Below are 24,239 nucleotides of genomic sequence, written 5' to 3'. Positions count from 1 at the left end.
AGGGGGGGAGGGGGGTAGAGGAGGGGGGGAGGGGAGGAGGAGGGGGGGAGGGGAGGACGGGGGGAGGAGGAGGAGGGGGGGAGGAGGAGGGGGGGAGGGGGGGAGAGGAGGGGGGGAGGGGAGGGGGGGAGGGGAGGAGGAGGGGGGGAGGGGAGGAGGAGGGGGAGAGGGGAGGAGGGGGAGAGGAGGAGGAGGGGGGGGAGGAGGAGGGGGGGAGGGGAGGACGGGGGGAGGAGGAGGAGGGGGGAGGAGGAGGGGGGGAGGGGGGGAGAGGAGGGGGGGGAGGGGAGGAGGAGGGGGGGAGGGGAGGACGGGGGGAGGAGGAGGGGGGGAGGGGGGGGAGAGGAGGAGGAGGGGGGGAGGAGGAGGGGGGGGAGGGGAGGACGGGGGGAGGAGGAGGAGGGGGGGAGGAGGAGGGGGGGAGGGGAGGAGGAGGGGAGGAGGAGGAGGGGGGAGGAGGAGGAGGGGGAGGGGTGAGGAGGAGGGGGAGAGGAGGAGGAGGGGGAGGGGGGGAGGAGGAGGGGGGGAGGGGAGGAGGGGGGGAGGAGGAGGAGGGGGAGGGGGGGAGAGGAGGGGGGGAGAGGAGGGGGGGAGGGGAGGAGGAGGGGGGGAGGGGGGGAGTAGGAGGAGGGGGAGGGGGAGGGGGGGAGAGGAGGGGGGGGAGAGGAGGGGGGGAGGGGAGGAGGAGGGGGGGAGGGGGGGAGGGGGGGAGGAGGAGGAGGGGGAGGGGGGGAGAGGAGGGGGGGGAGAGGAGGGGGGGAGGGGAGGAGGAGGGGGGGAGGGGGGGAGGAGGAGGAGGGGGAGGGGGGGAGGAGGAGGGGGGGAGGGGCAAGTGCTGTCAGTAGCGAGTAGCGAGTGGCAGCAGCAGCGCCTATGGAGGCTACCGGCGCTGTGGCACACGAGGGGGGGTGGGTGGCCAGCACCACGCCCGGCCGCCTTTGTCTCCCCAGTGGCGATGTTCACTACGCTACACCAGATGTACTCATTTGAGTCTGAGTCGACCTAGGGGAGGAGGCCCAGAACCGGTTCAGATAATCGTCGTCACTGGTGTCACACACAAAGACAAAGCTCCCCGTGTAGCCTCTCACAGACTGCTGGGGAAAGTGCTGTCAGTAGCGAGCAGCACCACCTATGAAAGCTGGCAATCCGTCACACAGACAAAGCTCCCCCGTGTAGCCTCTCACAGACTGCTGGGGAAAGTGCTGTCAGTAGCGAGCAGCACCACCTATGAAAGCTGGCAATCCGTCACACAGACAAAGCTCCCCCGTGTAGCCTCTCACAGACTGCTGGGGCAAGTGCTGTCAGTAGCGAGCAGCACCACCTTTGAAAGCTGGCAATCCGTCACACAGACAAAGCTCCCCCGTGTAGCCTCTCACAGACTGCTGGGGCAAGTGCTGTCAGTAGCGAGCAGCACCACCTTTGAAAGCTGGCAATCCGTCACACAGACAAAGCTCCCCCGTGTAGCCTCTCACAGACTGCTGGGGCAAGTGCTGTCAGTAGCGAGCAGCACCACCTTTGAAAGCTGGCAATCCGTCACACAGACAAAGCTCCCCCGTGTAGCCTCTCACAGACTGCTGGGGCAAGTGCTGTCAGTAGCGAGCAGCACCACCTTTGAAAGCTGGCAATCCGTCACACAGACAAAGCTCCCCCGTGTAGCCTCTCACAGACTGCTGGGGCAAGTGCTGTCAGTAGCGAGCAGCACCATCTTTGAAAGCTGGCAATCCGTCACACAGACAAAGCTCCCCGTGTAGCCTCTCACAGACTGCTGGGGCAAGTGCTGTCAGTAGCGAGCAGCACCACCTTTGAAAGCTGGCAATCCGTCACACAGACAAAGCTCCCCGTGTAGCCTCTCACAGACTGCTGGGGCAAGTGCTGTCAGTAGCGAGCAGCACCACCTTTGAAAGCTGGCAATCCGTCACACAGACAAAGCTCCCCCGTGTAGCCTCTAACAGACTGCTGGGGCAAGTGCTGTCAGTAGCGAGCGGCCAGCAACCATCAGCACCACGCCCCGGGGCCGATGCAGAATGACGCACCGCACCAGGTTCGACGTTTCGCAGGTAAATTGACGAGCCATCTTCATCAGGGCTAGAGCCCAGATTCTGTGGAGGAGTCCGCGAGTTCCGTTACCATTGGATACGAGGCGTAGATGCCCTGGCCACGTGTTAGGGGCCGCCCATAAATGACGTCACGCACCTAGGAGACATTTGTGACGATGTGTGACGAGGGGGGGTGAGTGGGGTTTGAGAAATGTGACGTCACGTCAAAATGCGCAACTTTAAATGAATTTCGACAACGCGTTCTACTTAATTGAATGGACTTTTTAATGAATGTGTTCTACAACATCAGAGTGCAGCGCCACATTAAATACGCACTACAATGGCAATAGTTTAAAGCGATTTGAAGTATTTTTTTATATTTTGGGGGGGTCTGACTTTTTGTGACGCCGTGTGACGAGGGGGGGGGGGGGTCAAAAATCGTCCAAAATCGCGTGACGTCATTTATGGACGGCCTCTTATAAAGTAGCTTGGAAGCGCAGCGCGCTAACCGCTGCACCACCGCTCCACGCGGGGATCGCTGTGGGGGTTGGTGACACCTGGTGGCCACGTGATGATACTGCGCGCTACGTGACGAACCAGTGGCATCTACAGAACGTGAAGAACCAGTGGCATCTACATCTACAGAAGATGAAGAACCAGTGACACCTACAGAACGTGAAGAACCAGTGGCATGTACATCTGCAGAACATGAAGAACCAGTGGCATCTACATCTACAGAACATGAAGAACCAGTGGCATCTACATCTGCAGAACGTGAAGAACCAGTGGCATCTACATCTGCAGAACATGAAGAACCAGTGGCATCTGCATCTGCAGAACGTGAAGAACCAGTGGCATCTACATCTGCAGAACGTGAAGAACCCGTGACATCTACATCTACAGAACGTGAAGATCCAGTGGCATCTACATCTACAGAACGTGAAGAACCAGTGGCATCTACATCTGCAGAACGTGAAGAACCAGTGGCATCTACATCTGCAGAACGTGAAGAACCAGTGGCATCTACATCTACAGAACATGAAGAACCAGTGGCATCTACATCTGCAGAACGTGAAGAACCAGTGGCATCTACATCTGCAGAACGTGAAGAACCAGTGGCATCTACATCTGCAGAACGTGAAGAACCAGTGGCATCTACATCTGCAGAACGTGAAGAACCAGTGGCATCTACATCTGCAGAACGTGAAGAACCAGTGGCATCTACATCTACAGAACATGAAGAACCAGTGGCATCTACATCTGCACAACGTGAAGAACCAGTGGCATCTACATCTGCAGAACGTGAAGAACCAGTGGCATCTACATCTGCAGAACGTGAAGAACCAGTGGCATCTACATCTGCAGAACGTGAAGAACCAGTGGCATCTACATCTGCAGAACGTGAAGAACCAGTGGCATCTACATCTGCAGAACGTGAAGAACCAGTGGCATCTACATCTGCAGAACGTGAAGAACCAGTGGCATCTACATCTACAGAACGTGAAGAACCAGTGGCATCTACAGAACGTGAAGAACCAGTGGCATCTACATCTACAGAACGTGAAGAACCAGTGGCATCTACAGAACGTGAAGAACCAGTTGCATCTACATCTGCAGAACGTGAAGAACCAGTGGCATCTACATCTACAGAACGTGAAGAACCAGTGGCATCTACAGAACGTGAAGAACCAGTGGCATCTACATCTGCAGAACGTGAAGAACCAGTGGCATCTACATCTACAGAACGTGAAGAACCAGTGGCATCTACAGAACGTGAAGAACCAGTTGCATCTACATCTGCAGAACGTGAAGAACCAGTGGCATCTACATCTGCAGAACGTGAAGAACCAGTGGCATCTACATCTACAGAACGTGAAGAACCAGTGGCATCTACATCTGCAGAACGTGAAGAACCAGTGGCATCTACATCTGCAGAACGTGAAGAACCAGTGGCATCTACATCTACAGAACATGAAGAACCAGTGGCATCTACATCTGCAGAACGTGAAGAACCAGTGGCATCTACATCTGCAGAACGTGAAGAACCAGTGGCATCTACATCTGCAGAACGTGAAGAACCAGTGGCATCTACATCTACAGAACATGAAGAACCAGTGGCATCTACATCTGCACAACGTGAAGAACCAGTGGCATCTACATCTGCAGAACGTGAAGAACCAGTGGCATCTACATCTGCAGAACGTGAAGAACCAGTGGCATCTACATCTGCAGAACGTGAAGAACCAGTGGCATCTACATCTGCAGAACGTGAAGAACCAGTGGCATCTACATCTGCAGAACGTGAAGAACCAGTGGCATCTACATCTGCAGAACGTGAAGAACCAGTGGCATCTACATCTACAGAACGTGAAGAACCAGTGGCATCTACAGAACGTGAAGAACCAGTGGCATCTACATCTACAGAACGTGAAGAACCAGTGGCATCTACAGAACGTGAAGAACCAGTTGCATCTACATCTGCAGAACGTGAAGAACCAGTGGCATCTACATCTACAGAACGTGAAGAACCAGTGGCATCTACAGAACGTGAAGAACCAGTGGCATCTACATCTGCAGAACGTGAAGAACCAGTGGCATCTACATCTACAGAACGTGAAGAACCAGTGGCATCTACAGAACGTGAAGAACCAGTTGCATCTACATCTGCAGAACGTGAAGAACCAGTGGCATCTACATCTGCAGAACGTGAAGAACCAGTGGCATCTACATCTACAGAACGTGAAGAACCAGTGGCATCTACATCTACAGAACGTGAAGAACCAGTGGCATCTACATCTGCAGAACGTGAAGAACCAGTGGCATCTACATCTACAGAACGTGAAGAACCAGTGGCATCTACATCTGCAGAACGTGAAGAACCAGTGGCATCTACATCTGCAGAACGTGAAGAACCAGTGGCATCTACATCTACAGAACGTGAAGAACCAGTGGCATCTACATCTGCAGAACGTGAAGAACCAGTGGCATCTACATCTACAGAACGTGAAGAACCAGTGGCATCTACATCTGCAGAACGTGAAGAACCAGTGGCATCTACATCTGCAGAACGTGAAGAACCAGTGGCATCTACATCTGCAGAACGTGAAGAACCAGTGGCATCTACAGAACGTGAAGAACCAGTGGCATCTACATCTGCAGAACGTGAAGAACCAGTGGCATCTACATCTACAGAACGTGAAGAACCAGTGGCATCTACAGAACGTGAAGAACCAGTGGCATCTACATCTACAGAACGTGAAGAACCAGTGGCATCTACATCTACAGAACGTGAAGAACCAGTGGCATCTACATCTGCAGAACGTGAAGAACCAGTGGCATCTACATCTGCATAACGTGAAGAACCAGTGGCATCTACATCTGCATAACGTGAAGAACCAGTGGCATCTACATCTACAGAACGTGAAGAACCAGTGGCATCTACATCTGCAGAACGTGAAGAACCAGTGGCATCTACATCTGCAGAACGTGAAGAACCAGTGGCATCTACATCTGCATAACGTGAAGAACCAGTGGCATATACATCTGCAGAACGTGAAGAACCAGTGGCATCTACATCTGCAGAACGTGAAGAACCAGTGGCATCTACATCTGCAGAACGTGAAGAACCAGTGGCATCTACATCTGCAGAACGTGAAGAACCAGTGGCATCTACATCTGCAGAACGTGAAGAACCAGTGGCATCTACATTTGCAGAACGTGAAGAACCAGTGGCATCTACATCTACAGAACGTGAAGAACCAGCGGCATCTACATCTGCAGAACGTGAAGAACCAGTGGCATCTACATCTGCAGAACGTGAAGAACCAGTGGCATCTACATCTGCAGAACGTGAAGAACCAGTGGCATCTACATCTGCAGAACGTGAAGAACCAGTGGCATCTACATCTGCAGAACGTGAAGAACCAGTGGCATCTACATCTGCAGAACGTGAAGAACCAGTGGCATCTACATCTGCAGAACGTGAAGAACCAGTGGCATCTACATCTACAGAACGTGAAGAACCAGTGGCATCTACATCTACAGAACGTGAAGAACCAGTGGCATCTACATCTGCAGAACGTGAAGAACCAGTGGCATCTACATCTGCAGAACGTGAAGAACCAGTGGCATCTACATCTGCAGAACGTGAAGAACCAGTGGCATCTACATCTGCAGAACGTGAAGAACCAGTGGCATCTACGTCTACAGAACTTGAAGAACCAGTGGCATCTACATCTGCAGAACGTGAAGAACCAGTAGCATCTACATCTGCTGAACGTGAAGAACCAGTGGCATCTACATCTGCAGAACATGAAGAACCAGTGGCATCTACATCTACAGAACGTGAAGAACCAGTGGCATCTACATCTGCAGACATGAAGAACCAGTGGCATCTACATCTACAGAACGTGAAGAACCAGTGGCATCTACATCTGCAGAACGTGAAGTACCAGTCACATGTTAGCACTGTGTGTTAGTACTGTGTGTGTTAGTACCGTGTGTTAGTATTGTTTAAGGGGCCGTCCATAAATGACGTCACGCGATTTTGGCCGATTTTTGACACGACGTCACTAGTCAGACCCCCCCCCCCCCCCTCAAATATGACGTCAGAAAGCTCTGCCCCCTCCCCCCCAAAACCATATTTCCATTTTATAAATAAAACATCTTCAAATCGCTTTAAACTATTGTCATTGTGTAGTGCGTATTTAATGTGGCGCTGCACTCTGATGTTGTAGGAGAAAACAATTATTTAAAAGGAGACGTCGGACATTTTGCATAAAATTCACTTGAAGATATTCAACGTCCAACTAAAACTGCAGATGTTCAGAATATAACATTGAAATTCTCTTTTCGTGAAAAATAAATTTTCCATAACATTACACTTTTTAGGAAAAAATAAATTATCTTTAATTCCCAATTGCTTAATGGTGGCAGGCAATCATCTGACCCATAGGTGGCAGCCATCTCAAGCCAGAGGACGAGAGGACTCTAGCCGCCACGCATATAAAGGATTTATAGTGAAACACTTTGTTTTTAATCATTTATATTAAGTTCGCTTGCTTGCTTAGGACCGTGCAAATCTTTAGGTCGTTTTTTAACCCACTTCCCGTGATCCAATGGAGCTGACATTTTGCACACAGACTCGTTGTGCGTGACAATTCATTTTTGGGAAAATTTATTTCCAAAATTTTACACTGTTTAGGGATTTTTTTTTTCAATATTCAATTACCAATTGTTTAATGCTGCCAGAGGACGAGAGGACTCTAGCCGCCCCGATGCCACGCATATAAAGGATTTATAGTGAAAAACTTGTTTTTTAAATCCTTTATATTAAGTTCGCTTGCTTGCTTGCGTGCTTGCTTGCTTGCTTACGACCGTGCAAATCTTTCGGTCGTTTTTTAACCCACTTCCCGTGATCCAATCGAGCTGACATTTTGCACACAGACTCGTTGTGCGAGACAATTAATTTTCGTGAAAAAAAATTCCCAAAATGTTACACTGTTTAGGGAAAACAAATTAAATATTAAATTACCAATTGCTTAATACTGGCAGACAATCATCTGACCCATAGGTGGCAGCCATCTCAAGCCAGAGGACGAGAGGACTCTAGCCGCCACGCATATAAAGGATTTATAGTGAAACACTTTGTTTGTACGGGTTTACTTGTTAGGGGTTAAATTAAATGTTGTGTTTGTTGCGGTTGCACCCGATTCAAGAGCCGAATAGCTCACAGGGCCATGCACCTAATACATGCAACTTTAAACTTGTGTGTGTGTGAACATCGCCACTGGGGAGACAAAGGCGGCCGGGCGTGGTCAATCCAAGTCTTCAAGCTAATATTTACATATTTAAAAGTTGCGCATTTTGATGTGACGTCACATTTCTCAACACCCCCCCTCCCCCCATAGGTGCGTGACGTCACACAAACCCTCCGGGGGCTGCGACGTGATTGGCGGGTGAGTGGGTGTGGGTGGGGGGGAGGTGGCGGGGCCGCCGTCACGTGACGCGGTTACCTGCGTCACGTGACGCCGTTACCCGGCGTGCCCCGCGCGCCGCCATCTGAGTGCGGGCAGCACCTGAGCGGGGTGGGGGGCGGCGGTGGTGACGAGAGACGCGGCACAAGAGACACGCACAGAGACAGAGAGACAGACACACACACAGACAGAGACACACAGACAGAGAGACAGAGACACAGATACACACAGAGACACGCAGAGACACACACACACAGAGACACACACACAGACAGAGACACGCAGACACAGAGACACGCAGACACAGAGACACACAGACACACAGACACGCACAGAGACACAGACACGCAGAGAGAGACAGAGACACACAGAGAGACACAGAGAGACAGATACACACACACAGACACAGAGACACGCAGACACGCAGAGACACACAGACAGAGACACACAGACAGAGACACACACAGACAGACATACAGAGACACACACACAGAGACACACACACAGAGACACACACACAGACACACACAGAGACACACACACAGAGACACACACAGACACACACACACAGAGACACATAGAGACACACAGAGACACGCAGAGACACACACACAGACAGAGACACACACAGACAGACAGAGACACAGATACACACAGAGACACAGAGACACACAGACACAGAGACACACACAGACACACACAGACACACACACACACGTGGGGAGGGACACGCGGGGGGGCCCTGTTGGACAAGGAGGAGTCGGCAGGGAGTGGCGATGGCGTGGGGAGTGGACCTGTGGGTGAGTGGGGAGGGTGGTGAGGGTGAGTGGGGAGGGTGGTGAGGGTGAGTGGGGAGGGTGAGGGTGAGTGGGGAGTGGACCTGTGGGTGAGTGGGGAGGGTGGTGAGGGTGAGTGGGGAGGGTGAGGGTGAGTGGGGAGTGGACCTGTGGGTGAGTGGGGAGGGTGGTGAGGGTGAGTGGGGAGGGAGGGTGAGTGGGGAGGGTGGTGAGGGTGAGTGGGGAGGGAGGGTGGTGAGGGTGAGTGGGGAGGGTGGTGAGGGTGAGTGGGGAGGGAGGGTGGTGAGGGTGGGTGGTGAGGGTGAGTGGGGAGGGTGGTGGTGAGGGTGGTGAGGGTGAGTGGGGAGGGTGGTGAGGGTGAGTGGGGAGGGAGGGTGGTGAGGGTGAGTGGGGAGCGTGGTGAGGGTGAGTGGGGAGGGTGGTGGTGAGGGTGGTGAGGGTGAGTGGTGAGGGTGAGTGGGGAGGGTGGTGAGGGTGAGTGGGGAGGGTGGTGAGGGTGAGTGGGGAGGGTGGTGAGGGTGGTGGTGATGGTAGTGAGGGTGAGTGGGGAGGGTGGTGAGGGTGGTGGGAAGGGTGGTGAGGGTGAGTGGGGAGGGTGGTGGTGAGGGTGGTGAGGGTGAGTGTGGTGGTGGTGAGGGTGGTGGTGATGGTAGTGAGGGTGAGTGGGGAGGGTGAGTGGGGAGGGTGGTGAGGGTGAGTGGGGAGCGTGGTGGTGAGGGTGGTGAGGTTGAGTGGGGAGGGTGGCGGTGGTGAGGGTGGTGGCGATGGTGGTGAGGGTGAGGGTGAGTGGTGAGGGTGGTGGTGGTGAGTGGGGAGGGTGGTGGTGGTGAGGGTGGCGGTGGTGAGGGTGGGGAGGGTCAGTGGTGAGGGTGGTGGTGGTGAGGGTGGTGGCGTGGGGAGTGGACCTGTGGGTGAGTGGGGAGGGTGGTGGTGGTGAGGGTGGTGGTGAGGGTGGTGAGGGTGAGTGGGGAGCGTGATGGTGGTGATGGTAGTGAGGGTGAGTGGGGAGGGTGGTGGTGAGGGTGGTGACGGTGGTGATGGTGGTGAGGGTGGTGGTGAGGGAGGTGGTGAGGGTGGTGGCGTGGGGTGTGGACCTGTGGGTGAGTGGTGAGGGTGGTGGGGAGGGTGGTGGTGAGGGTGGTGGTGATGGTAGTGAGGGTGAGTGGTGAGGGTGATGATAGTGGTGAGGGTGGTGGTGATGGTAGTGAGGGTAAGTGGTGAGGGTGGTGGTGATGGTAGTGAGGGTGAGTGGTGAGGGTGGTGGTGATGGTAGTGAGGGTGAGTGGTGATGGTGGTGAGGGTGGTGGTGATGGTAGTGAGGGTAAGTGGTGAGGGTGGTGGTGAGGGTGGTGGCGATGGCGTGGGGTGTGGACCTGTGGGTGAGTGGTGATGGTGGTGGTGAGGGTGGTGGTGATGGTAGTGAGGGTGAGTGGTGAGGGTGATGATAGTGAGGGTGAGTGGTAAGGGTGGTGGTGAGGGTGGTGAGGGTGGTGGCGATGATAGTGAGGGTGAGTGGTGAGGGTGGTGGTGATGGTAGTGAGGGTGAGTGGTGAGGGTGGTGGTGGTGAGGGTGATGGTGATGGTAGTGAGGGTGAGTGGTGATGGTGATGATAGTGAGGGTGAGTGGTGAGGGTGGTGGTGAGGGTGGTGAGGGTGGTGAGGGTGGTGGTGATGGTAGTGAGGGTGAGTGGTGAGGGTGGTGATGGTGGTGAGGGTGGTGAGGGTGGTGAGGGTGGTGGTGATGGTAGTGAGGGTGGTGGTGAGGGTGGTGGCGATGGCGTGGGGTGTGGACCTGTGGGTGAGTGGTGATGGTGGTGGTGAGGGTGGTGGTGAGGGTGGTGGTGATGGTAGTGAGGGTGAGTGGTGAGGGTGGTGGTGGTGAGGGTGATGGTGATGGTAGTGAGGGTGAGTGGTGAGGGTGATGATAGTGAGGGTGAGTGGTGAGGGTGGTGGTGAGGGTGGTGAGGGTGATGGTGATGGTAGTGAGGGTGAGTGGTGAGGGTGATGATAGTGAGGATGAGTGGTGAGGGTGGTGGTGAGGGTGGTGAGGGTGATGGTGATGGTAGTGAGGGTGAGTGGTGATGGTGATGATAGTGAGGGTGAGTGGTGAGGGTGGTGGTGAGGGTGGTGGCGATGGCGTGGGGTGTGGACCTGTGGGGTGAGTGCCAGAGATGGCGGAGACGTCACGAGAGAGATACGCGGGTGGGGGAGTGTGAGAGACATACAGACAGACAGGTGTGTGAGTGTGAGTTAGACAGGTGTGAGTGTGAGAGAGAGGCAGGTGTGAGTGTGAGTTAGACAGGTGTGAGTGTGAGAGAGAGGCAGGTGTGAGTGTGAGAGAGACAGGTGTGAGTGTGAGAGAGAGACAGGTGTGAGTGTGAGTTAGACAGGTGTGAGTGTGAGAGAGAGACAGGTGTGAGTGTGAGAGAGAGGCAGGTGTGAGTGTGAGTTAGACAGGTGTGAGTGTGAGAGAGAGGCAGGTGTGAGTGTGAGAGAGAGACAGGTGTGAGTGTGAGAGAGAGGCAGGTGTGAGTGTGAGTTAGACAGGTGTGAGTGTGAGAGAGAGACAGGTGTGAGTGTGAGTTAGACAGGTGTGAGTGTGTGAGAGAGACAGGTGTGAGTGTGAGTTAGACAGGTGTGAGTGTGAGAGAGAGGCAGGTGTGAGTGTGAGAGAGAGACAGGTGTGAGTGTGAGAGAGAGACAGGTGTGAGTGTGAGTTAGACAGGTGTGAGTGTGAGAGAGAGACAGGTGTGAGTGTGAGAGAGACAGGTGTGAGTGTGAGAGAGACAGGTGTGAGTGTGAGAGAGACAGGTGTGAGTGTGAGAGAGAGGCAGGTGTGAGTGTGAGAGAGAGACAGGTGTGAGTGTGAGAGAGAGACAGGTGTGAGTGTGAGAGAGAGACAGGTGTGAGTGTGAGTTAGACAGGTGTGAGTGTGAGTTAGACAGGTGTGAGTGTGAGTTAGACAGATGTGAGTGTGAGAGAGAGACAGGTGTGAGTGTGAGAGAGAGACAGGTGTGAGTGTGAGAGAGAGACAGGTGTGAGTGTGTGAGAGAGACAGGTGTGAGTGTGAGAGAGAGACAGGTGTGAGGGTGAGAGAGAGGCAGGTGTGAGTGTGTGAGAGAGACAGGTGTGAGTGTGAGAGAGAGACAGGTGTGAGTGTGAGAGAGAGACAGGTGTGAGTGTGAGAGAGAGACAGGTGTGAGTGTGAGAGAGAGACAGGTGTGAGGGTGAGAGAGAGGCAGGTGTGAGTGTGTGAGAGAGACAGGTGTGAGTGTGAGAGAGAGACAGGTGTGAGTGTGAGAGAGAGACAGGTGTGAGTGTGTGAGAGAGACAGGTGTGAGTGTGAGAGAGAGACAGGTGTGAGTGTGAGAGAGAGACATGTGTGAGTGTGAGAGAGACAGGTGTGAGTGTGAGAGAGAGACAGGTGTGAGTGTGAGTGAGACAGGTGTGAGTGTGAGAGAGAGACAGGTGTGAGTGTGAGAGAGAGAGGCAGGTGTGAGTGTGAGAGAGAGACAGGTGTGAGTGTGAGAGAGTGGCAGGTGTGAGTGTGAGAGAGAGACAGGTGTGAGTGTGAGAGAGAGACAGGTGTGAGTGTGAGAGAGAGACAGGTGTGAGTGTGAGAGAGAGACAGGTGTGAGTGTGAGAGAGAGGCAGGTGTGAGTGTGAGAGAGAGGCAGGTGTGAGTGTGAGAGAGAGACAGGTGTGAGTGTGAGAGAGAGGCAGGTGTGAGTGTGAGAGAGAGGCAGGTGTGAGTGTGAGTTAGACAGGTGTGAGTGTGAGAGAGAGACAGGTGTGAGTGTGAGAGAGGCAGGTGTGAGTGTGAGAGAGAGACAGGTGTGAGTGTGAGTTAGACAGGTGTGAGTGTGAGTTAGACAGGTGTGAGTGTGAGAGAGAGACAGGTGTGAGTGTGAGAGAGAGACAGGTGTGAGTGTGAGAGAGAGGCAGGTGTGAGTGTGAGAGAGAGGCAGGTGTGAGTGTGAGTTAGACAGGTGTGAGTGTGAGTTAGACAGGTGTGAGTGTGAGAGAGAGGCAGGTGTGAGTGTGTGAGAGAGACAGGTGTGAGTGTGAGAGAGAGACAGGTGTGAGTGTGAGTTAGACAGGTGTGAGTGTGAGTTAGACAGGTGTGAGTGTGAGAGAGAGGCAGGTGTGAGTGTGAGAGAGAGACATGTGTGAGTGTGAGAGAGACAGGTGTGAGTGTGAGAGAGAGACAGGTGTGAGTGTGAGTGAGACAGGTGTGAGTGTGAGAGAGAGACAGGTGTGAGTGTGTGAGAGAGACAGGTGTGAGTGTGAGAGAGAGACAGGTGTGAGTGTGAGAGAGAGAGACAGGTGTGAGTGTGAGAGAGAGACAGGTGTGAATGTGAGAGAGGCAGGTGTGAGTGTGAGAGAGAGGCAGGTGTGAGTGTGAGAGAGAGACAGGTGTGAGTGTGAGAGAGGCAGGTGTGAGTGTGAGAGAGAGGCAGGTGTGAGTGTGAGAGAGACAGGTGTGAGTGTGAGAGAGACAGGTGTGAGTGTGTGAGATACAGGTGTGAGTGTGAGAGAGAGGCAGGTGTGTGTGTGAGAGAGAGACAGGTGTGAGTGTGAGAGAGAGGCAGGTGTGAGTGTGAGTTAGACAGGTGTGAGTGTGAGAGAGAGACAGGTGTGAGTGTGAGAGAGAGAGGTGTGAGTGTGAGAGAGAGGCAGGTGTGAGTGTGACAGAGGCAGGTGTGAGTGTGAGAGAGAGACAGGTGTGAGTGTGAGAAAGAGGCAGGTGTGAGTGTGAGAGAGACAGGTGTGAGTGTGAGTTAGACAGGTGTGAGTGTGAGAGAGAGGCAGGTGTGAGTGTGTGAGAGGCAGGTGTGAGTGTGAGTTAGACAGGTGTGAGTGTGAGAGAGACAGGTGTGAGTGTGAGTTAGACAGGTGTGAGTGTGAGAGAGAGGCAGGTGTGGGTGTGAGTTAGACAGGTGTGAGTGTGAGAAAGAGGCAGGTGTGAGTGTGAGAGAGAGGCAGGTGTGAGTGTGAGAGAGAGACAGGTGTGAGTGTGAGAGAGAGGCAGGTGTGAGTGTGAGAGAGAGACAGGTGTGAGTGTGAGAGAGAGGCAGGTGTGAGTGTGAGAGAGAGGCAGGTGTGAGTGTGAGAGAGAGGCAGGTGTGAGTGTGAGAGAGACAGGTGTGAGTGTGAGAGAGAGGCAGGTGTGAGTGTGAGAGAGAGGCAGGTGTGAGTGTGAGAGAGAGACAGGTGTGAGTGTGAGAGAGAGACAGGTGTGAGTGTGAGAGAGAGACAGGTGTGAGTGTGAGAGAGACAGGTGTGAGTGTGAGAGAGAGGCAGGTGTGAGTGTGAGAGAGAGGCAGGTGTGAGTGTGAGAGAGAGGCAGGTGTGAGTGTGAGAGAGAGGCAGGTGTGAGTGTGTGAGAGGCAGGTGTGAGTGTGAGTTAGGCAGGTGTGAGTGTGAGAGTGAGGCAGGTGTGAGTGTGAGAGAGAGACAGGTGTGAGTGTGAGTTAGACAGGTGTGAGTGTGAGAGAGAGGCAGGTGTGAGTGTGAGAGTGAGGCAGGTGTGAGTGTGAGAGAGAGACAGGTGTGAGTGTGAGTTAGACAGGTGTGAGTGTGAGTTAGACAGGTGTGAGTGTGAGAGAGAGACAGGTGTGAGTGTGAGAGAGACAGGTGTGAGTGTGGGAGAGAGACAGGTGTGAGTGTGAGAGAGAGACAGGTGTGAGTGTGAGTTAGACAGGTGTGAGTGTGAGTTAGACAGGTGTGAGTGTGAGAGAGAGGCAGGTGTGAGTGTGAGTTAGACAGGTGTGAGTGTGAGAGAGAGGCAGGTGTGAGTGTGAGAGAGAGACAGGTGTGAGTGTGAGTTAGACAGGTGTGAGTGTGAGTTAGACAGGTGTGAGTGTGAGTTAGACAGGTGTGAGTGTGAGAGAGAGACAGGTGTGAGTGTGAGAGAGAGGCAGGTGTGAGTGTGAGAGAGACAGGTGTGAGAGAGAGACAGGTGTGAGTGTGAGAGAGAGGCAGGTGTGAGTGTGAGAGACATACAGACAGACAGGTGTGTGAGTGTGAGTTAGACAGGTGTGAGTGTGAGAGAGACAGGTGTGAGTGTGAGTTAGACAGGTGTGAGTGTGAGAGAGAGACAGGTGTGAGTGTGAGTTAGACAGGTGTGAGTGTGAGAGAGAGGCAGGTGTGAGTGTGTGAGAGAGACAGGTGTGAGTGTGAGAGAGAGACAGGTGTGAGTGTGAGTTAGACAGGTGTGAGTGTGAGTTAGACAGGTGTGAGTGTGAGAGAGAGGCAGGTGTGAGTGTGAGAGAGAGACATGTGTGAGTGTGAGAGAGACAGGTGTGAGTGTGAGAGAGAGACAGGTGTGAGTGTGAGTGAGACAGGTGTGAGTGTGAGAGAGAGACAGGTGTGAGTGTGTGAGAGAGACAGGTGTGAGTGTGAGAGAGAGACAGGTGTGAGTGTGAGAGAGAGAGACAGGTGTGAGTGTGAGAGAGAGACAGGTGTGAATGTGAGAGAGGCAGGTGTGAGTGTGAGAGAGAGGCAGGTGTGAGTGTGAGAGAGAGACAGGTGTGAGTGTGAGAGAGGCAGGTGTGAGTGTGAGAGAGAGGCAGGTGTGAGTGTGAGAGAGACAGGTGTGAGTGTGAGAGAGACAGGTGTGAGTGTGTGAGATACAGGTGTGAGTGTGAGAGAGAGGCAGGTGTGTGTGTGAGAGAGAGACAGGTGTGAGTGTGAGAGAGAGGCAGGTGTGAGTGTGAGTTAGACAGGTGTGAGTGTGAGAGAGAGACAGGTGTGAGTGTGAGAGAGAGAGGTGTGAGTGTGAGAGAGAGGCAGGTGTGAGTGTGACAGAGGCAGGTGTGAGTGTGAGAGAGAGACAGGTGTGAGTGTGAGAAAGAGGCAGGTGTGAGTGTGAGAGAGACAGGTGTGAGTGTGAGTTAGACAGGTGTGAGTGTGAGAGAGAGGCAGGTGTGAGTGTGTGAGAGGCAGGTGTGAGTGTGAGTTAGACAGGTGTGAGTGTGAGAGAGACAGGTGTGAGTGTGAGTTAGACAGGTGTGAGTGTGAGAGAGGCAGGTGTGGGTGTGAGTTAGACAGGTGTGAGTGTGAGAAAGAGGCAGGTGTGAGTGTGAGAGAGAGGCAGGTGTGAGTGTGAGAGAGAGACAGGTGTGAGTGTGAGAGAGAGGCAGGTGTGAGTGTGAGAGAGAGACAGGTGTGAGTGTGAGAGAGAGGCAGGTGTGAGTGTGAGAGAGAGGCAGGTGTGAGTGTGAGAGAGAGGCAGGTGTGAGTGTGAGAGAGAGACAGGTGTGAGTGTGAGAGAGACAGGTGTGAGTGTGAGAGAGAGGCAGGTGTGAGTGTGAGAGAGAGGCAGGTGTGAGTGTGAGAGAGAGACAGGTGTGAGTGTGAGAGAGAGACAGGTGTGAGTGTGAGAGAGAGACAGGTGTGAGTGTGAGAGAGACAGGTGTGAGTGTGAGAGAGAGGCAGGTGTGAGTGTGAGAGAGAGGCAGGTGTGAGTGTGAGAGAGAGGCAGGTGTGAGTGTGAGAGAGAGGCAGGTGTGAGTGTGTGAGAGGCAGGTGTGAGTGTGAGTTAGGCAGGTGTGAGTGTGAGAGTGAGGCAGGTGTGAGTGTGAGAGAGAGACAGGTGTGAGTGTGAGTTAGACAGGTGTGAGTGTGAGAGAGAGGCAGGTGTGAGTGTGAGAGTGAGGCAGGTGTGAGTGTGAGAGAGAGACAGGTGTGAGTGTGAGTTAGACAGGTGTGAGTGTGAGTTAGACAGGTGTGAGTGTGAGAGAGAGACAGGTGTGAGTGTGAGAGAGACAGGTGTGAGTGTGGGAGAGAGACAGGTGTGAGTGTGAGAGAGAGACAGGTGTGAGTGTGAGTTAGACAGGTGTGAGTGTGAGTTAGACAGGTGTGAGTGTGAGAGAGAGGCAGGTGTGAGTGTGAGTTAGACAGGTGTGAGTGTGAGAGAGAGGCAGGTGTGAGTGTGAGAGAGAGACAGGTGTGAGTGTGAGTTAGACAGGTGTGAGTGTGAGTTAGACAGGTGTGAGTGTGAGTTAGACAGGTGTGAGTGTGAGAGAGAGACAGGTGTGAGTGTGAGAGAGAGGCAGGTGTGAGTGTGAGAGAGACAGGTGTGAGAGAGAGACAGGTGTGAGTGTGAGAGAGAGGCAGGTGTGAGTGTGAGAGACATACAGACAGACAGGTGTGTGAGTGTGAGTTAGACAGGTGTGAGTGTGAGAGAGACAGGTGTGAGTGTGAGTTAGACAGGTGTGAGTGTGAGAGAGAGACAGGTGTGAGTGTGAGTTAGACAGGTGTGAGTGTGAGAGAGAGGCAGGTGTGAGTGTGAGAGAGAGGCAGGTGTGAGTGTGAGAGAGACAGGTGTGAATGTGAGAGAGAGGCAGGTGTGAGTGTGAGAGAGACAGGTGTGAGAGAGAGACAGGTGTGAGTGTGAGTTAGACAGGTGTGAGTGTGAGAGAGAGACAGGTGTGAGTGTGAGAGAGAGAGGTGTGAGTGTGAGAGAGAGGCAGGTGTGAGTGTGACAGAGGCAGGTGTGAGTGTGAGAGAGAGACAGGTGTGAGTGTGAGAAAGAGGCAGGTGTGAGTGTGAGAGAGACAGGTGTGAGTGTGAGTTAGACAGGTGTGAGTGTGAGAGAGAGGCAGGTGTGAGTGTGTGAGAGGCAGGTGTGAGTGTGAGTTAGACAGGTGTGAGTGTGAGAGAGACAGGTGTGAGTGTGAGTTAGACAGGTGTGAGTGTGAGAGAGAGGCAGGTGTGGGTGTGAGTTAGACAGGTGTGAGTGTGAGAAAGAGGCAGGTGTGAGTGTGAGAGAGAGGCAGGTGTGAGTGTGAGAGAGAGACAGGTGTGAGTGTGAGAGAGAGGCAGGTGTGAGTGTGAGAGAGAGACAGGTGTGAGTGTGAGAGAGAGGCAGGTGTGAGTGTGAGAGAGAGGCAGGTGTGAGTGTGAGAGAGAGGCAGGTGTGAGTGTGAGAGAGAGACAGGTGTGAGTGTGAGAGAGACAGGTGTGAGTGTGAGAGAGAGGCAGGTGTGAGTGTGAGAGAGAGGCAGGTGTGAGTGTGAGAGAGAGACAGGTGTGAGTGTGAGAGAGAGACAGGTGTGAGTGTGAGAGAGAGACAGGTGTGAGTGTGAGAGAGACAGGTGTGAGTGTGAGAGAGAGGCAGGTGTGAGTGTGAGAGAGAGGCAGGTGTGAGTGTGAGAGAGAGGCAGGTGTGAGTGTGAGAGAGAGGCAGGTGTGAGTGTGTGAGAGGCAGGTGTGAGTGTGAGTTAGGCAGGTGTGAGTGTGAGAGTGAGGCAGGTGTGAGTGTGAGAGAGAGACAGGTGTGAGTGTGAGTTAGACAGGTGTGAGTGTGAGAGAGAGGCAGGTGTGAGTGTGAGAGTGAGGCAGGTGTGAGTGTGAGAGAGAGACAGGTGTGAGTGTGAGTTAGACAGGTGTGAGTGTGAGTTAGACAGGTGTGAGTGTGAGAGAGAGACAGGTGTGAGTGTGAGAGAGACAGGTGTGAGTGTGGGAGAGAGACAGGTGTGAGTGTGAGAGAGAGACAGGTGTGAGTGTGAGTTAGACAGGTGTGAGTGTGAGTTAGACAGGTGTGAGTGTGAGAGAGAGGCAGGTGTGAGTGTGAGTTAGACAGGTGTGAGTGTGAGAGAGAGGCAGGTGTGAGTGTGAGAGAGAGACAGGTGTGAGTGTGAGTTAGACAGGTGTGAGTGTGAGTTAGACAGGTGTGAGTGTGAGTTAGACAGGTGTGAGTGTGAGAGAGAGACAGGTGTGAGTGTGAGAGAGAGGCAGGTGTGAGTGTGAGAGAGACAGGTGTGAGAGAGAGACAGGTGTGAGTGTGAGAGAGAGGCAGGTGTGAGTGTGAGAGACATACAGACAGACAGGTGTGTGAGTGTGAGTTAGACAGGTGTGAGTGTGAGAGAGACAGGTGTGAGTGTGAGTTAGACAGGTGTGAGTGTGAGAGAGAGACAGGTGTGAGTGTGAGTTAGACAGGTGTGAGTGTGAGAGAGAGGCAGGTGTGAGTGTGAGAGAGAGGCAGGTGTGAGTGTGAGAGAGACAGGTGTGAATGTGAGAGAGAGGCAGGTGTGAGTGTGAGAGAGACAGGTGTGAGAGAGAGACAGGTGTGAGTGTGAGTTAGACAGGTGTGAGTGTGAGAGAGAGACAGGTGTGAGTGTGAGAGTGAGGCAGGTGTGAGTGTGAGTTAGACAGGTGTGAGTGTGAGAGAGGCAGGTGTGAGTGTGAGAGAGAGACAGGTGTGAGTGTGAGAGAGACAGGTGTGAGAGAGAGACAGGTGTGAGTGTGAGAGAGAGGCAGGTGTGAGTGTGAGAGACATACAGACAGACAGGTGTGTGAGTGTGAGTTAGACATGTGTGAAAGAGACAGGTGTGAGTGTGAGTTAGACAGGTGTGAGTGTGAGAGAGAGACAGGTGTGAGTGTGAGTTAGACAGGTGTGAGTGTGAGAGAGAGACAGGTGTGAGTGTGAGTTAGACAGGTGTGAGTGTGAGAGAGAGACAGGTGTGAGTGTGAGTTAGACAGGTGTGAGTGTGAGAGAGAGGCAGGTGTGAGTGTGAGAGAGAGGCAGGTGTGAGTGTGAGAGAGACAGGTGTGAGTGTGAGAGAGAGACAGGTGTGAGTGTGAGAGAGAGGCAGGTGTGAGTGTGAGAGAGGCAGGTGTGAGTGTGAGAGAAAGACAGGTGTGAGTGTGAGAGAGAGGCAGGTGTGAGTGTGAGAGAGACAGGTGTGAGAGAGACAGGTGTGAGTGTGAGTTAGACAGGTGTGAGTGTGAGAGAGAGGCAGGTGTGAGTGTGAGTTAGACAGGTGTGAGTGTGAGAGAGGCAGGTGTGAGTGTGAGAGAGAGACAGGTGTGAGTGTGAGAGAGAGACAGGTGTGAGTGTGAGTTAGACAGGTGTGAGTGTGAGAGAGGCAGGTGTGAGTGTGAGTTAGACAGGTGTGAGTGTGAGAGAGACAGGTGTGAGTGTGAGAGAGAGGCAGGTGTGAGTGTGAGAGAGAGACAGGTGTGAGTGTGAGAGAGACAGGTGTGAGTGTGAGAGAGAGGCAGGTGTGAGTGTGAGTTAGACAGGTGTGAGTGTGAGAGAGAGACAGGTGTGAGTGTGAGAGAGAGACAGGTGTGAGTGTGAGAGAGAGACAGGTGTGAGTGTGAGAGAGACGGGTGTGAGTGTGAGAGAGAGAGACAGGTGTGAGTGTGAGAGAGGCAGGTGTGAGTGTGAGAGAGAGGCAGGTGTGAGTGTGTGAGAGAGGCAGGTGTGAGTGTGAGAGAGGCAGGTGTGAGTGTGAGAGAGACAGGTGTGAGTGTGAGTTAGACAGGTGTGAGTGTGAGAGAGACAGATGTGAGTGTGAGAGAGAGAGACAGGTGTGAGTGTGAGAGAGAGACAGGTGTGAGTGTCAGAGAGAGGCAGGTGTGAGTGTGAGAGAGAGGCAGGTGTGAGTGTGAGAGAGACAGGTGTGAGTGTGAGAGAGAGAGACAGGTGTGAGTGTGAGAGAGACAGGTGTGAGTGTGAGTTAGACAGGTGTGAGTGTGAGAGAGACAGATGTGAGTGTGAGAGAGAGAGACAGGTGTGAGTGTGAGAGAGAGACAGGTGTGAGTGTGAGAGAGAGGCAGGTGTGAGTGTGAGAGAGAGGCAGGTGTGAGTGTGAGTTAGACAGGTGTGAGTGTGAGAGAGAGACAGGTGTGAGTGTGAGAGAGAGGCAGGTGTGAGTGTGAGAGAGAGGCAGGTGTGAGTGTGAGTTAGACAGGTGTGAGTGTGAGAGAGAGACAGGTGTGAGTGTGAGAGAGGGACAGGTGTGAGTGTGAGTTAGACAGGTGTGAGTGTGAGAGAGGCAGGTGTGAGTGTGAGAGAGAGGCAGGTGTGAGTGTGAGAGAGAGGCAGGTGTGAGTGTGAGAGAGAGGCAGGTGTGAGTGTGAGTTAGACAGGTGTGAGTGTGAGAGAGAGACAGGTGTGAGTGTGAGAGAGGGACAGGTGTGAGTGTGAGTTAGACAGGTGTGAGTGTGAGAGTGAGGCAGGTGTGAGTGTGAGAGAGAGACAGGTGTGAGTGTGAGTTAGACAGGTGTGAGTGTGAGAGAGAGGCAGGTGTGAGTGTGAGAGTGAGGCAGGTGTGAGTGTGAGAGAGAGACAGGTGTGAGTGTGAGTTAGACAGGTGTGAGTGTGAGTTAGACAGGTGTGAGTGTGAGAGAGAGACAGGTGTGAGTGTGAGAGAGACAGGTGTGAGTGTGGGAGAGAGACAGGTGTGAGTGTGAGAGAGAGACAGGTGTGAGTGTGAGTTAGACAGGTGTGAGTGTGAGTTAGACAGGTGTGAGTGTGAGAGAGAGGCAGGTGTGAGTGTGAGTTAGACAGGTGTGAGTGTGAGAGAGAGGCAGGTGTGAGTGTGAGAGAGAGACAGGTGTGAGTGTGAGTTAGACAGGTGTGAGTGTGAGTTAGACAGGTGTGAGTGTGAGTTAGACAGGTGTGAGTGTGAGAGAGAGACAGGTGTGAGTGTGAGAGAGAGGCAGGTGTGAGTGTGAGAGAGACAGGTGTGAGAGAGAGACAGGTGTGAGTGTGAGAGAGAGGCAGGTGTGAGTGTGAGAGACATACAGACAGACAGGTGTGTGAGTGTGAGTTAGACAGGTGTGAGTGTGAGAGAGACAGGTGTGAGTGTGAGTTAGACAGGTGTGAGTGTGAGAGAGAGACAGGTGTGAGTGTGAGTTAGACAGGTGTGAGTGTGAGAGAGAGGCAGGTGTGAGTGTGAGAGAGAGGCAGGTGTGAGTGTGAGAGAGACAGGTGTGAATGTGAGAGAGAGGCAGGTGTGAGTGTGAGAGAGACAGGTGTGAGAGAGAGACAGGTGTGAGTGTGAGTTAGACAGGTGTGAGTGTGAGAGAGAGACAGGTGTGAGTGTGAGAGTGAGGCAGGTGTGAGTGTGAGTTAGACAGGTGTGAGTGTGAGAGAGGCAGGTGTGAGTGTGAGAGAGAGACAGGTGTGAGTGTGAGAGAGACAGGTGTGAGAGAGAGACAGGTGTGAGTGTGAGAGAGAGGCAGGTGTGAGTGTGAGAGACATACAGACAGACAGGTGTGTGAGTGTGAGTTAGACATGTGTGAAAGAGACAGGTGTGAGTGTGAGTTAGACAGGTGTGAGTGTGAGAGAGAGACAGGTGTGAGTGTGAGTTAGACAGGTGTGAGTGTGAGAGAGAGACAGGTGTGAGTGTGAGTTAGACAGGTGTGAGTGTGAGAGAGAGACAGGTGTGAGTGTGAGTTAGACAGGTGTGAGTGTGAGAGAGAGGCAGGTGTGAGTGTGAGAGAGAGGCAGGTGTGAGTGTGAGAGAGACAGGTGTGAGTGTGAGAGAGAGACAGGTGTGAGTGTGAGAGAGAGGCAGGTGTGAGTGTGAGAGAGGCAGGTGTGAGTGTGAGAGAAAGACAGGTGTGAGTGTGAGAGAGAGGCAGGTGTGAGTGTGAGAGAGACAGGTGTGAGAGAGACAGGTGTGAGTGTGAGTTAGACAGGTGTGAGTGTGAGAGAGAGGCAGGTGTGAGTGTGAGTTAGACAGGTGTGAGTGTGAGAGAGGCAGGTGTGAGTGTGAGAGAGAGACAGGTGTGAGTGTGAGAGAGAGACAGGTGTGAGTGTGAGTTAGACAGGTGTGAGTGTGAGAGAGGCAGGTGTGAGTGTGAGTTAGACAGGTGTGAGTGTGAGAGAGACAGGTGTGAGTGTGAGAGAGAGGCAGGTGTGAGTGTGAGAGAGAGACAGGTGTGAGTGTGAGAGAGACAGGTGTGAGTGTGAGAGAGAGGCAGGTGTGAGTGTGAGTTAGACAGGTGTGAGTGTGAGAGAGAGACAGGTGTGAGTGTGAGAGAGAGACAGGTGTGAGTGTGAGAGAGAGACAGGTGTGAGTGTGAGAGAGACGGGTGTGAGTGTGAGAGAGAGAGACAGGTGTGAGTGTGAGAGAGGCAGGTGTGAGTGTGAGAGAGAGGCAGGTGTGAGTGTGTGAGAGAGGCAGGTGTGAGTGTGAGAGAGGCAGGTGTGAGTGTGAGAGAGACAGGTGTGAGTGTGAGTTAGACAGGTGTGAGTGTGAGAGAGACAGATGTGAGTGTGAGAGAGAGAGACAGGTGTGAGTGTGAGAGAGAGACAGGTGTGAGTGTCAGAGAGAGGCAGGTGTGAGTGTGAGAGAGAGGCAGGTGTGAGTGTGAGAGAGACAGGTGTGAGTGTGAGAGAGAGAGACAGGTGTGAGTGTGAGAGAGACAGGTGTGAGTGTGAGTTAGACAGGTGTGAGTGTGAGAGAGACAGATGTGAGTGTGAGAGAGAGAGACAGGTGTGAGTGTGAGAGAGAGACAGGTGTGAGTGTGAGAGAGAGGCAGGTGTGAGTGTGAGAGAGAGGCAGGTGTGAGTGTGAGTTAGACAGGTGTGAGTGTGAGAGAGAGACAGGTGTGAGTGTGAGAGAGAGGCAGGTGTGAGTGTGAGAGAGAGGCAGGTGTGAGTGTGAGTTAGACAGGTGTGAGTGTGAGAGAGAGACAGGTGTGAGTGTGAGAGAGGGACAGGTGTGAGTGTGAGTTAGACAGGTGTGAGTGTGAGAGAGGCAGGTGTGAGTGTGAGAGAGAGGCAGGTGTGAGTGTGAGTTAGACAGGTGTGAGTGTGAGAGAGAGGCAGGTGTGAGTGTGAGAGAGGCAGGTGTGAGTGTGAGAGAGAGACAGGTGTGAGTGTGAGAGAGGCAGGTGTGAGTGTGAGTTAGGCAGGTGTGAGTGTGAGAGAGGCAGGTGTGAGTGTGAGAGAGAGGCAGGTGTGAGTGTGAGAGAGAGACAGGTGTGAGTGTGAGAGAGAGACAGGTGTGAGTGTGAGAGAGGCAGGTGTGAGTGTGAGAGAGAGGCAGGTGTGAGTGTGAGAGAGAGACAGGTGTGAGTGTGAGAGAGAGACAGGTGTGAGTGTGAGTTAGACAGGTGTGAGTGTGAGAGAGAGACAGGTGTGAGTGTGAGTTAGACAGGTGTGAGTGTGAGAGAGGCAGGTGTGAGTGTGAGAGAGAGACAGGTGTGAGTGTGAGAGAGAGACAGGTGTGAGAGAGAGACAGGTGTGAGTGTGAGAGACAGGTGTGAGTGTGAGAGAGAGACAGGTGTAAGTGTGAGAGAGAGACAGGTGTGAGTGTGAGAGAGACAGGTGTGAGAGAGAGACAGGTGTGAGAGAGAGGCAGGTGTGAGTGTGAGTTAGACAGGTGTGAGTGTGAGTTAGACAGGTGTGAGTGTGAGAGAGAGACAGGTGTGAGTGTCTCTGTGGGTCTCTATGAGTGTGGGTCTCTGTGGGTCTCTATGAGTATGGGTCTCTGTGGGTCTCTATGAGTGTGGGTCTCTGTGGGTCTCTATGAGTATGGGTCTCTGTGGGTCTCTATGAGTGTGGGTCTCTGTGGGTCTCTATGAGTGTGGGTCTCTGTGGGTCTCTATGAGTGTGGGTCTCTGTGGGTCTCTATGAGTGTGGGTCTCTGTGGGTCTCTATGAATGTGGGTCTCTGTGGGTCT

General features: G+C 53.3%; 1 protein-coding gene across 1 annotated transcript in view; it reads left to right on the top strand.

Moving 5' to 3' along the window:
* The first annotated feature begins 8,706 nt into the window (after window positions 1-8,706).
* Window positions 8,707-24,239, top strand: part of LOC144952537 (formin-binding protein 1-like) — a 55,498-nt gene continuing 39,965 nt past the window's right edge. Inside the window, exon 1 of the mRNA XM_078882986.1 lies at window positions 8,707-8,811. Within this exon, the coding sequence (XP_078739112.1) occupies window positions 8,788-8,811 (24 nt within the window). The 5' untranslated portion in view covers window positions 8,707-8,787. The remainder of the gene's footprint in view (window positions 8,812-24,239) is intronic.

Source organism: Lampetra fluviatilis, chromosome 68 (assembly GCF_964198595.1).
Source record: "Lampetra fluviatilis chromosome 68, kcLamFluv1.1, whole genome shotgun sequence".
Classification (NCBI taxonomy): Eukaryota; Metazoa; Chordata; class Hyperoartia; order Petromyzontiformes; family Petromyzontidae; genus Lampetra; species Lampetra fluviatilis.
This window is presented reverse-complemented; position numbering and strand designations above follow the sequence as displayed.